This window comes from Salvelinus alpinus, chromosome 6, assembly GCF_045679555.1.
Source record: "Salvelinus alpinus chromosome 6, SLU_Salpinus.1, whole genome shotgun sequence".
NCBI classification, from domain to species: Eukaryota; Metazoa; Chordata; class Actinopteri; order Salmoniformes; family Salmonidae; genus Salvelinus; species Salvelinus alpinus.
In genome coordinates this window covers 37,568,714-37,582,347 of record NC_092091.1, presented here as the reverse complement: position 1 = coordinate 37,582,347, position 13,634 = coordinate 37,568,714, and the positions used below count along the sequence as shown (strand labels likewise).

Below are 13,634 nucleotides of genomic sequence, written 5' to 3'. Positions count from 1 at the left end.
CAGCCCATCGACCGGCCAGTTGACTAAATGGGGTCAGCCCTAGACTAGGGAGAGACGCAAAGAACAGCTGTTTTTGAGTGAGTTCATGTTTAAGTTCTTAGTCAGCACTGTCAATAATTTTATAAGCCATAAAATGTACATTCATCATGCTACAACCAGCATTGCATCTAATGAATGAGTAGAAATGTGCATCAATAGGATTTCATTTTTATTATTAGCAACTTTTTTAAGATCAAGGAACATTTCAATTTCTCTGTTCATAGGAGTAACAGCATGAATTTGTTCATGAGGCAGAAATAACGCAGTGGAACTAAGTTTCGCCATCAGCTGGAACACAGTGTCCATTTTTGGTAAGTGTCAGAAGAGGAAAGGGAGAGCGGAGGGACGTTGAGCGGCGGACCCTCATCTGTCTGCTGCTCTCTCCCTCAGCTGAGACTGACCATCAGATGCAGGCACCATCAGCCCAGTAAAATAAAGCAAATTATTTAACTGTGCTCACTCCGCTGTGCCTCATAATGCAACAACAACTGAGATCATATATCCTACCTTAAATGTTTTAATATAAACGAAAAATGCATTGGCAGGACAATTCGAGCAAAGCCAATATGCAGTGATAACATATTGGGCCTATAGCCAACTACACAAACCTCATTGCTACAGTACTGTTTTAAAATAGCTTAATGTTGCATAGGATTACTTTTATGTAATGTTCCACAAAAATATAAGCGGTGGATCTCAGCTTGCACTTTGACTAAGAAAGTGATATTGACTCAGAAAAGTTTGGTGACCACTGCTTTGCTGCAGCTTCCGTTCCTCTCAAGCTTCAGGTGACTCTTCAATTGATATTTTCAAAAGATCAGGAACCAGCAGACAGGTGAAACAAAAGAAGCTGCTACAGTGTCCAGATGCATCATTGAACAGAAACAATTAGCCAGGTAAAGTAGCTAGCTGAGCCATAATGACTTTACCTGCCAGTCCATCTGCACATCTGTGGGTCAAAACTACCAGAAATATGCAAAAAAACTCAATGTTATCAAAAACAAAACTGCTGATTAAAAAAACGTACATGTACATATTTACAGGAGCTCTCTGCTTAGGCTAACATTACTACTATGGCAACTACAGAAGTGTATACTATCATCACACAAAAACACAGAAGAAATATACATATTGTGGGGCCAGGTAGATAATGTCGTGAAATTACTTCAGTTCAGAATGCTAACGACACGTTAGCTAGTTAAAGTTAGCTCTTGGCATACTAGCTAGTTAACTAGCTAGATGCCGGTCGTCACTAGTTACCACAGCCAAAGTCATGAACCCCGCCTATTTCTAAAATGTATCTTCTAAACATTTTATTTTAAAGCGAACCTTACCAACTGTGAACCTTATGCCTAACCTTCAATTAAGACCAAAAAGCAAATGTTTGTTTTAATGACTAGTTACGATACAGTCATTTTGACTTTGTGGCTGTAGTAACTAGGTACTGACAAATGCCTAACGTTAATATCAACAACAAAACTCAAATTTAAACGAGACAGTTAGCTAAAATTAGCTAGTTAACGTTACCTCGCAGTAAGCCAGTCTTTTACTAAATGCTGATCTCCTCCGTGAGATAGTGGCTAGCTTCGTATGATGCTAACGTTGTTGTGTTGTTGTCTTAACTTTTCCTTCCTACAACATAAGAAAGCTAGCATGCTAATATTCCTCAAGACAGCTAACGTCAGGGCATTGCGAAGTTCTTGGCCCCTTTTAGATTGGACGAAATCCTGATGAAATGAATTCCTAAATTTGTGATTGGTTGAATGCCAAGTCATTTAACGACGGGCCCAGTGTTGTCACCTAACCCCCAGAAAAGAACGTTAGCAAGATCCCTTACAAACCTAGCCAAATTAATAATTGTTTACTTAATAATGTATTTCAACTATAGCAAAGACAAAGTAATACTAGTTGTATCAAGTCATACTGACAAACATGTTAAGGATAACGCAACAACTGATAACGTTACAACTTTGAAAAGCAAGTAACGTTAGTTAGTTAGTACGTTACGCTAACGTAGCTTTGACTAAGAGCGCAGACCATTTTCAGCAGCATTACTTATCAGTAGTTAGCTACTTAAAAGCAAACACATTTTTTTGTTTAAAATACTAACTTACGCTTGACGACCAAGTAATGAGTGATTGCTACTTCAAAATCTCCAAAAGCAGAAGATTATTTGTTCACAATTCACCATGGGCAGGAAAGATTGTCCTCCATTAAGTTACCCAGTGTCGCACGCATGCTCAGTGCGTGTTTGTGCACAAAGATTAATGAGGGCGTATCCAACGCTCAACCGAGACTAATCAAAATGCACTATTTCGCTATGACTCCGCCTTGTTATATTACTCTGGCCCTGCAAATCGTAGCCTATTAATATGGTATAAATCATTAAAAAGTTGGATGATGTAAAGAAAAATGATTAAGTCTCAGTCATTTTAGGACATCTCATTTCTCTGTAAAAATACCAAATCCTAAAACTGTAGTCTTTCCGTGATCTGTTTTTTCCACAATTTAAAATATGATTTAGCAACTGAATCTGGTTTATGAGTGCTGAAGAATCAATCATGTAAATTGTATTATCTTTATGTTCAACACAGTGAGTATTCCTCTTTGGAACCTGGAGTTTACCTAACATGTCACCTAACATTGTTCACCTAATACCTTTTTTTAAATATTTTTTTTAGAAATTGCACTGTTGGTTGGAGTCTGTAAGTAAGCATTTCACTGTAAGGTCTACACCTGTTGTATTTGGCGACATGATTTGACATGTCGAACTGTTACTGTAGATCTGAACAATTCTCAACATCCTCCTAGTCACAATGCTGGTACCTACTGACTACTGTAAACCACAATTCATTGTTTATGCCATTTTGTGACCATAATATTCCAGGGGTTCTGTCAGGACAGAGTGGCTGTATAGCAGTGTCCAGGCAATCCATGGACACAGCACAGGCAGTGGCTGGAGGGGTATCCACCACAATCTGTTGTACTGGCAAGGGGATGGATAAAGGGGGAGCAGGTCCATGGACGGATGGGGGTGGGAAGAGAGGGGTACTGTGTGTGTGTGTGTGTGTGTGTGTGTGTGTGTGTGTGTGTGTGTGTGTGTGTGTGTGTGTGTGTGTGTGTGTGTGTGTGTGTGTGTGTGTGTGTGTGTGTGTGTGTTGTGACTGCATGTTTGTACGCGTGAGTGCATGTGTGTGCAGGGTACGGGCAAATCTCAACACAGGACAGTACATGGAAAATCCACAACATAGACAAAAAAGAGCCATACAACCACCACATTATAAAAAACCAAATTATTCAACTTTATTAACATCAAGGTTTTTGCAACATTTTTTTCCTCTCCTTTTTATTAACAAATAGAAAAAAGATTGAACCCCTACGACACTATTCGAAGACAAAGTGAAATGAATACTGTTTTGTAGTCCATTCTTCCGGGCCCACTAAATCCAAATTCACCTCATTTTGCAATTCTATAGTACCACTTAAGAAAGAAAAGCTTGACTATAAGGTAGAGATCCTCCACTGTACATTGATGCTGCTTCTTTGTGTTACAGGAGAATTTCCTTCTGTACCACAGTGAGGAGATAATACAGTATAGTACAGCAGTTATACCATGGATGTAAAGTCAGTGACAGTCAGAAGAGACTGTTCATCTGGGTTGTTGTCAGTTACTGTATCTACAGAGCTGGCCAGTCATTGGGAGAAGGACCAGTCATTTGCAGATGGACATGTGCAGTTCATAGTTCAGAATCAGAATCAGAAGGGTAATCAGAAATACATGGATGAATAACTGTCTGTCTGGACACTTCAACACTTCTCATAGGATGGTTATTGTTGGGGCTGTACATTAGTCTGTGATGTGGAGCTCTGTATGTCTGCTTCTCCAAACTAGGTATAGCTTGTCAGATCAGACCAGAGCCAGGGTCCCAGTTCCTCTGTGACTTTCGGGAGTGATGGTTTGGTTCAGTCGACCTCAGGCCAGGCTCGACCTACCTGGATGTAACAGCTAAGGGTGCTGTTACAGAACAAACAACTTTTCCATGTACCGGTAGTTTTCTGTATTTCTTTCGCTGTGTCTAGAGTTTGAACCGGAGCTCTTTGAGCGACAGGCATTGAGAAAATCACAGTAAACAGTTATTGGGAATCTGTACATGGCAGATTTTTCAAACGTCATCAAGATTAGCCTATTCAGTTTTTTAACCATACAGTGCATTTGGAAAGTATTCAGACTCAGAGAGTATTCAGATTTTTTCACATTTTGTTACGTTACAGCCTTATTCTCAAATCAATTAAATAAATAAATAAATAATTTAATCAATCTACACACAATACCCCATAATAACAAAGCGAAAACAGATTTTTAGATTTTTTTGCAAATGTATTCTGTTTAAAAAACAGAAATACCTTATTTACATAAGTATTCAGACCCTTTCCTACAGTCTGAGACCAACATTGAGCTCAGCTGCATCCTGTTTCCATTGATCATCCTTGAGATATTTCTACAACTTGATTGGACTCCACCTGTGGTAAATTCAATTGATTGGACATGATTTGGAAAGGCGCACACCTGTCCATATAAGGTCCCACAGTTGAAAGTGCATGTCAGAGCAAAAACCAAGACATGAGGTCGAAGAAATTGTCCATAGAGCTCCGAGACAGGATTGTGTTGAGGCACAGATCTGGGGAAGGGTACCAACAAATATCTGCAGCATTGAAGGTTCCCAAGAACACAGTGGCCTCCATCATTTGGCAAGTAGCCTAGTGGTTAGAGTGTTGGGCCGGTAACCAAAAGGTTGCTGGATTGAATCCCCGAGCTGACAAGGAAAAATCTGTCGTTCTGCCCCTGAACAAGGCAGTTAGCACACTGTTCCCCGGGCTCTGAAGACCTTGATGTTGATTATGGCCCCCCTCCCCCGCACCGCTCTGTTTCAGAGAAGGGCCTTAGTCAGGGAGGTGACCAAGAAGCCAATGGTCACCCTGACAGAGCTCCAGAGTTCCTCTGTGGAGATGGGAGAACCTTTCAGAAGGAAAATCATCTCTACAGGATTCCGCCAATCAGACCTTTATGGTAAGGTGGTCGGACGGAAGCTACTCCTCAGTAAAAGGCACATGACAGCCTGCTTGGAGTTTGCCAAAAGACACCTAAGGGACTCTCAGACCATAAGAAACAAGATTCTCTTGTCTGATGAAACCAAGATTGAACTCTTTGGCCTGAATGCCAAGTGTCACATCTGGAGGAAACCTGGTACCATCCCTACGGTGATGCGTGGTGGCAGCATCATGCTGTGGAGATATTTTTCAGCGGCAGGGACTGGGAGACTTGTCAGGATCGAGGGAAAGATGAACGGAGCAAAGTACAGAGAGATCCTTGATGAAGACCTGAGACTGGGGCGAAGCTTCACCTTCCAACAGGACAACGACTTTCAGCAAACAGTCAAGACAACGCAGGAGTGGCTTCGGAACAAGTCTCTGAATGTCCTTGAATCTGCAGAGAAGAATGGGAGAAACACCCCAAATACAGGTGTGCCAAGCTTGTAGCGTCATACCCAAGAAGACTCAAGGCTGTAATTTCTGCCAAAGGTGCTATAACAAAGTACTTAGTAAAGGGTCTGAATACTTATTTAAATGGTCTGTTTCTGTTTTTTTTATATACATTTGCAAACATTTCCACAAACCTGTTTTTGCTTTGTCATTATGGGGTATCGTGTGTAGACTGATGGGGGGACAATTTATTCCATTCTAGAATAAGGCTGTAACGTAACAAAATGTGAAAAAAGTCAAGGGGTGTGAACTTTCCAAATGCACTGTATATAGGTTTATTTTATAGTAGTCCACTAACTCTGGTGTATGTGTTTTATCTCTTTTTGTGGAGATGGCTAGTCATTTTGTAAAGTACCAGGAAGTGGAAAGGCGTATAAAAGATTGTCCCCCATATACCACTGAATACGACCAGAGAATAGCGAACTTTAGAATATTATAATTATGGTAAAAAATTAAATTATTATTAGCAGCTCTGAGTGTGCATATGTCTCCAGTATTAAGAATAACTCGGAGCATGTTAAAAATTAATGTCCCTTGTGCAAAAAAAGACAAGTAATTAATTTAAAATAAGACACGTTAGACAGAAAATAACCAGAGTATAAATGATTAGAAAATAAATTCAAAATAATAATAATCACATACTTATAATGGGTAATAATATTGATGTTGATGCATAATAAAAGCAGAAAAATAACCGTTTCTATATCAGCAGTAGTAGGAGGCAGAAATAGTGATTTTATGGTGTGTGCATTACGTATAGAGACGTCAGAATGAAGCACACTGAAGCATTTAGATAATTTCTTGGGGGGTAGATTTTAGTAGTGGAGGGTTTTAAAGCAGGTTTATTATGCCAGTCAGTCCAGGAGTACTGCTCCACCTGATTGAAGGTCGCCCAGTCAGACTTGTGCTCTCTCCCTCTCCTCCTCACCCCTCCCCCTCTCCCTTCTCCCCTCAGGCAGTTTCTGGACTTTGTCAGCAGGGTGTATATGACTCAGAAGGGACACTGGCGGCGCTCCGGAACCCCAGGAGTCCCAGTGCATTCTGAGAGTGATTATGTTGCATAGTGGTCAAAGCTGCCAAGGTACTCCAGAGCTGCCCTGTAGCACAACTGGTACTGGTCCTGGGAGGGAAACAAAGAAGGGCAGAGCAGTGTCGGTCAAGAGAGTGATCTACAATAACGAATAGAGCCACTTTACCCCGACCTACATGTACAAATTACCTCGACTAACCTGTACCACCGCACATTGACTCGGTACCAGTACCCCCTGTATATAGCCTCGTTATTGTTATTTTATTGTGTTACTTTTTATATTAGTTTATTTAGTAAATATTTTCTTAACTCTATTTCTTGAACTGCATTCTTGGTTAAGGACCTGTTGTATTCGGCGCATGTGACAAATAACATTTGAATTCATTTAATAGTTCTGCATTTGCCTAGGAGAGTATTTGTAACAATATGTTGAAATAACTACACTTTATTAATCTAACCCCACATCCCAGTTTCCTCCCGATATCCGCCTACCTTCCTCTAACATTATGGCACAGTATCACGACAGGACATCACACAATATAAATCTGATTTGTAAAAGAAAACTATTGTTTCAACTGAATCCTTGTTTGCTTAGTCACCTGCCTCTATCCAAGAGCTTCTATATAGTACTACCCCCTCTCTAACCAGTCTATCCCAATATACTGTAGCGTTGTGACTGCATTGTACCTCTGTCTGCACCATGGCAGGTCTCTGGGTCCTCAGTGTTTTGGCGGTATGGAAGATGTCCACCACCCCCTCGTACCTCATCCTCTCCAGCACGATACTCAGGGTGATGAACACGCCAGTCCGCCCAACACCAGCACTGTGGGGGAGCAAAGAGAGGGTTATACACAGTAGATATGTGCGCACATGCGCACACACACACACACACACACATACACATAAGCAGGCAGGCACACTAGCGCACACACGCATAAACACACACACACAATGGTAATTGTCATTGGTTTCCCTTACCTGCAGTGCACAGAGATGGGTCCATCCTGTCCGAACTGTTCCTTGGTTTTATGCACTTGGCCAATGAAGTCGATAAAGCCCTCTCCAGTTTTTGGCACCCCTTGTTCTGGCCAATCAGTGAACTGGAACTGCCGAATGGTCCTAGACTGGCCATCCTTAGAGGTGGTGAGGAATGGATGATGGGCATAAAGTGAGTATTTTCTTTAAGCCTTATTATTAGACATTATAAAGGCTCATACATGCTTATACCACTACATAAAGCATTATACCCACAGACTTTGAGTAATGTTACCAGTATTGTTTTAGTGTGTTCTCAAGCTACTAATGTCTTTGCTGTAACGTGCAGAATCTATTTCTATACACAGAACATCAGAACATAACCACAGTGCAGAGATAATTACATGTGTTCAAACAATTCACTGGGAAAATATGCTTAGCGTACAGCTATGTACAATAATTAGCCCTATGCATAGAGCAGAGAGTGATGTACGTCACTAGAGAGAAGAGGGAGGATGGATGGAGAGATGGACTTACCCTGGCGTCTGTGACCTTGAACTCTCGGAGGATGTACTGGGGCATGTTGTACTCAGCCATGGGGTCCACTACAAAGTACTGGTACCTAGCAGAGCGTTCAGCAGGCCAGTACTGATGGCACTTTTCCTAAGAAACAGACAACAATGACAGAACTGTCATATCAACAATACCATCCATTAGTGTGTGTGTGTGTGTCCATGCATGCGCGTGTTTGTGTGTGCGTGTATTACCAGTGTATGTACAGTATCTATGCCACTCACCCGTCCCATCTCTCTGAGTTTGGTGAGCATGACGACGATGGTAGAGTTGTGTTCCCACAGCATCCTCCAGAAGTCCTCTGTGGTCTCTGCTAGCGGGCCCTGGGTGGCTATGTAGGCCTTCTGTTGCCTGAGAGACACGAGACACGAGTTACGTCAGGATACAGCAAAGGCCATGACACCGGGAGTCAGGATAACATCATAACTACAAAGGATATAAGGTACACTTCAATACATCCCCATAGACCTAGAGTATCCACGCTGAGCCCTGTGTGGTCCTACTGTGATCTGAGAGGCCCTTGTGCTGATAATGGGGTCTGGGCTCAGTGTATTTTCATTATGTTATGTTGCTGACAAATTAAGTTCCTATTCTCTTCAAGGCAGTGAGACCCGCAGCGTTGCAGCTGGGGTCCAGTTCCACTAGATCAACAGTAGAGGGCAGTGTGAAGCTGTGGGAGTAGTGGTGTTAATGTGATTAGGTTTCTGTCAGGAATCCCGACAAACATGTGAGAGTCAGCCCAAGACTCATACATTCGTACGGCCAGACACACACACACACACTGCAGGAAATGAGTGACCGTGAGATTAAAGCAGCTATATGGTCTGCTCCTCCATGTTATAAGCTACAGCAGGATACAGTATAGCCATACATCATTGCTTATACAACCATACAGAGACAGACAGTGCATTCTATATGAGGCATGAAGTACAGTATAAGGTGCTGCTGGAATTGTGAGTTCTATCTATCTAAGGTGCTGCTGGAATTGTGTGTTCTATCTAGCTAAGGTGCTGCTGGAATTGTGAGTTCTACCTATCTTTGCCCTTACTTTTCTGAGTAATAACTAACACCAGCCTCAGCACAATGTTCAAAGGGTCTCTAACGTCTGATAGGTTTGACTGACACATGGATATTCAGTTTCTTCAGCTGAATTATTGGATTCTGAGTGTTCTGACATAGCAATAGCAATAAAGAAATTAACAGGCATGCATAGAGATCCTTGCTCTACCAAGACAGTGCTTGTTATGTATGTAATGTCTGGTGTGCACAACTTCAGTGACTTACATCATTATGTCAGTGGCATAGCTGGCAAGAGACTAGATAGTTTGAATTACCACCTCAGGATATCAGAAACTTAACCAGAATGACATCATCATCATTGCATCATCATCATTATCCTCCCCTTCTTCACCTAAGTCATTCTAATCCCCTCTGGCACTTTAAAGATGTGATGCCTGCCTGCCTCCCGCGAAATAGAATACTAACACCTCGAATGAGTCCCAAATGGCACCCGATTTCCTATATAGTGCTCTACTTTTGATCAAAAGTGCACTATATAGGGAATAGGGTGCCATTTGGAACGCAAGCTAACACCTCTCTATGTCTTAATTTACTCTTAATTACCGCTACATGAATTAAAGAGGAATTACATCCACCTTCCTTCTCTCCCTCCTCCTCTCTTCTTTCCCTTCTCTCCCTCAGGTGAGGCAGCCCCAGGGACTTTATTAGGCACAGAGGAGGTGTGTGTGTGTGTGTGTTTGCTTGCTTGCTAATGTGTGTGTGTGTGTGTGTGTGTGTGTGTGTGTGTGTGTGTGTGTGTGTGTGTGTGTGTGTGTGTGTGTGTGTGTGTGTGTGTGTGATGAGAGGTGTGGATGAGGAAATCCAAACAGAAAACCCTCAACAAATCCTCCAAAAAGGAGGAAAGCTCCTATTAATTCAGACATTCACTCATTAGTGTGTCGTAGCATTGTGGATTATTGCCAATTACAGTGTTTACACTTCCATAAAGGAGACTCTCTATGGGACCACTCTGATTAGGTATTAATTTGATATGGGACAATACCTGAACAGAAGCCCCCAAGCACCTCACACACACTTTCACACTCAAGCATACACACACGCACACACAGGAATTGGCAAAAATCACAAAGAACAATTACAAAATACCCTAAAGACCAACATATCAAAAGAAATTACAACATACGTTTGCAAAGCATTGTATTTCTTTTAAAATACAAAAATACATTAGCAAGTCGACCCCTTAAAAACAACATCACTCTTAGTAATGGTTACAGAGACTTTTTACTTGCTGTGACTGCGATATGTGTTTTTAATTTACCTTAGTTGAATGCACTGCCTGTAAGACTCTCTACATAAGAGCGTCTCCTAGGGTCCCCCTGTTTGCGCGTTATGGTTTTTGCCCTAGCGGGGGGAGGGCGGGGGGGGGTCTAGGACCAAGTTTGGGAAACCCTGTGTTAAATGACCAAACTGAATATGTAAATGTGAAATGAACAACTGCAAAGCACACTGGATTTTTTATTGGACTCCTTTCAGGGGCAGAGCTCATTAGAATAATACTCAGCATGCTTTGCAAGTGTTCATTTTTATATCTACATTTACAATTTGGTCATTTAACAGACACGCTTATCACACCATAGTGCCATCAGACTTCTGATACCAATGCAAGCTGAAAGGGGGCCACAAAGTTGTGAACCGTTATAAAAAAGAATGGTATTGAAAAGTATTTTTGTATTTTGAAAATACCAATTACAGCTCTCGAAAGTATCTCGTTACAAAAAACATTGGATTGTAGTTCAGGCAAATAAAATTGTAAATACAAAATACGTATTTCAAATACATTCCACAGAAATACTACCCATCTCTGCACACACATTAATGCTCACTTGCACGCACACACCCAGCTGTATATTACAGAATTCTCAAAACCTTCCCATCCATCTCAGTAAGAACAACAGGTGCTTCATTTCAATGTTCTTTTTCCAAATATCAACAAATGTCTTTAAAAGAGTGTTTCCCATACAGTAAAGGGATGTGGGAATCAGCAGACAAGAACATAGTCACCACAATAAGTAATAACTTTATTCCTCTTCCAGGAGTAGTTTGTCACCTGTCACAAACAGACTATTTATTTACCACAGGAGAAATGTGGCAAGGAATGGACAGTACTGCCACTATGACCAATTTGCCCTGACAACTGACACAACAAGGAAGAGAGACAGGAAAACACTGGTCTCCATGTCACACCGTAATCCACTGCTGTCAGCCGCTGCAGGAAAGGTCCACCTCCTTGCTCATTAGAGGAGCTGTGTCTGCAGGATGGATTCGGTCTTCTCCATTTCTATTTCATCTCCTCTATTCTCACCGTCCCCCATCTCACTTATTCTAGTCTTCAGAATATTTCATGTCTCATTTTCACAGTTTGAATCTCCTCTCTTTCTCTGCCCTCCCCCCCTCCTCTGCTCTCCCCCCTCTCCTCCTCTCCTCTCTTCTCGTCCCTCCTTCTCTCCTCATCTCCCTCTCTCTCACCTGTATCCATCGATGAAGCTGGCGTTAATGTAGTCGGAGCCCTCCACACCTCTGATAGGCTGCAGATACACGCGGGTGGACTCAAAAGGCATGATATTCACCAGCCGGTTCTTGAACTTGTTGCAGGGGAGGTTGGCACTGATGAATCTTGAGGTATGTGCTTTAGAGTTAGACAGTTTCTGGAGAAGGAAGGGAAGAGGAATGGGCAGATTTAAGATACAATCTGGGATGTTTTTTGGCAAAATGGCAGCCCCGCCACTTGTTTTGGTATACTGTTGAGGGATGCATGGATGGATGCATGGATTAAAAACATTGCTCAGATTAAAGAACTGTGTGCTACTGTAGAGAATCACCAACCCTTACCCTTATAATTACTGGAATGGAGTGCACCCATGGGGTGCAGTCAAATTGCCTCTAACCCGACGACGACTCTTGCCACAGCTTTTCCCTGACGCTCACTTTCCTTCCTTCAAAGTTGTAAAGCCGGGGATCCCAGCCAGCCTAGCGCTGCTGTGTATGGGTGGGGATTTTGGAGGGCATAGGGGCTAACACTATTATTGATGCATGAAAATGATGAGCTTTGAGTCAAGCCCCTTTGTTCTCCATCTTCAAATAACTGCCTGCTGACACTGGCAACGCCGAGCTCTCTCTCTCCTTTAAACTCATCCTAAGTGTTGACGCCACAGCCACATACGGAGACGCCAGGGAGTCGAAAACAAATACTCACACAACATTTGAGACGGCTGTTAAGAGAGATGCACAGGCCTACAGTATATCCTTGTCAAAGATATGGAATAGCAATCCAAAACCAAACCAAACTTTTAAAATGTAAAAGCATGTTCTCCCAGATGAGAGGGGGATAGAGTTTTTATATTTTTGCTGGCTTTGCTGACAGGGTCCTCTTAATGTGATTCTCTGTCAGTAGTTAAAAAGCTAAGTGTAAATTTCAGACCTTGCTTGCGAAACAAATTTGCGAGTGGTACTGAGCATTAAAACCTAATTATACTCGCTGCGGATTTACAATCATCCTGCTTGCTGAACAAGTTTGACCCACATAATTTCGGTTGTGGTGGTGAGTCCCCCAGAAGGAGGCTGGTTAGAGCAGTTTTGTTTTCCTACGGCGGGAGGCTGTGAGTGGATGCACCCCAAATGGCACCCTAATCCCTACATAGCGCACTACTCAGAGCCCTATGGGCCCTGGTCAAAAGTAGTGCACTATATAGGGAATAGGGTACCATTTGGGATGCAGACAGTGAGTATCTAAGGGGGACCAATACAGTCGTTGGAGCCCAGTGGTATAGGCCCCAGCCCAATCCCAGGATGCATCAGCTCTCCAACCCACTGAGGCTTTATCTACAGGCTGTCAGCCGGTCAGCCTGCCCCAACACTCCTCCCTGACTAGATCACTCTCTTTCTCTCTGTCTCTCCATCCCCCGAGCCTCTCTCTTCTCTTCCTCCCTTCCTCATTCTCAGTCTGTCATCCCCAGTCCAGAAGATTAGCCTCTGAAACAGAACACCCCCCCTAAGAGTTAGTGTGAGGGTGAGGAAAATTCCTCCTCCTCATCCGCCTCCTCCTTTTCTTCTCCTACTCCTTGTTCCAAACACACTAAGACATTAACTTCCTGCCCCCACTGCATCGTACACAGTGAAACAACAACAACTCTGCTGTTGTTTCCTAACTAAATGCCCCAGTTAGTAACTGTACCAATTTTGTAGTCATGTCACTTAAACTCAAGCATAACCAGTCAATTCCCAAGTCCCTAGCATTCGAGTCTGATTTCAAGGTTGCACTCCAACAATCTTCAAGTTAAGTCCATAACATAGAACTGAACTGTAATGTACAAGGAGACAGGCTGTTACCACACTGTTTGCGCTGTCCTTCCAACTGCTATGGTCCTTGTTTCCATCTGGGACCAGGCTACAAAGCAGG

General features: G+C 42.5%; 2 protein-coding genes across 21 annotated transcripts in view; both read right to left on the bottom strand.

The window, feature by feature from the left end:
* Positions 1 to 2,287, bottom strand: part of LOC139578655 (lysine-specific demethylase 4A-like) — a 65,765-nt gene extending 63,478 nt beyond the window's left edge. For 2 of the 3 annotated variants that reach the window (XM_071406562.1, XM_071406564.1), the window contains exon 1: positions 2,154 to 2,287. The gene's annotated coding sequence lies outside the window, so the exon portion shown is untranslated. Of the gene's footprint in view, positions 1 to 1,566; positions 1,722 to 2,153 lie in introns of those variants that run through there. The other variant, XM_071406563.1, reaches the window with a different exon arrangement.
* A 1,026-nt stretch (positions 2,288 to 3,313) lies between these two features.
* Positions 3,314 to 13,634, bottom strand: part of LOC139578647 (receptor-type tyrosine-protein phosphatase F-like) — a 432,132-nt gene continuing 421,811 nt past the window's right edge. For all 18 annotated transcript variants that reach the window (XM_071406531.1, XM_071406533.1, XM_071406534.1 and 15 more), the window contains 6 exons: positions 11,705 to 11,883; positions 8,383 to 8,509; positions 8,123 to 8,248; positions 7,589 to 7,743; positions 7,298 to 7,433; positions 3,314 to 6,700 (listed from right to left, as the gene is read on the bottom strand). In XM_071406531.1, the coding sequence (XP_071262632.1) occupies positions 6,632 to 6,700; positions 7,298 to 7,433; positions 7,589 to 7,743; positions 8,123 to 8,248; positions 8,383 to 8,509; positions 11,705 to 11,883 (792 nt within the window). In that variant the 3' untranslated portion in view covers positions 3,314 to 6,631. The remainder of the gene's footprint in view (positions 6,701 to 7,297; positions 7,434 to 7,588; positions 7,744 to 8,122; positions 8,249 to 8,382; positions 8,510 to 11,704; positions 11,884 to 13,634) is intronic.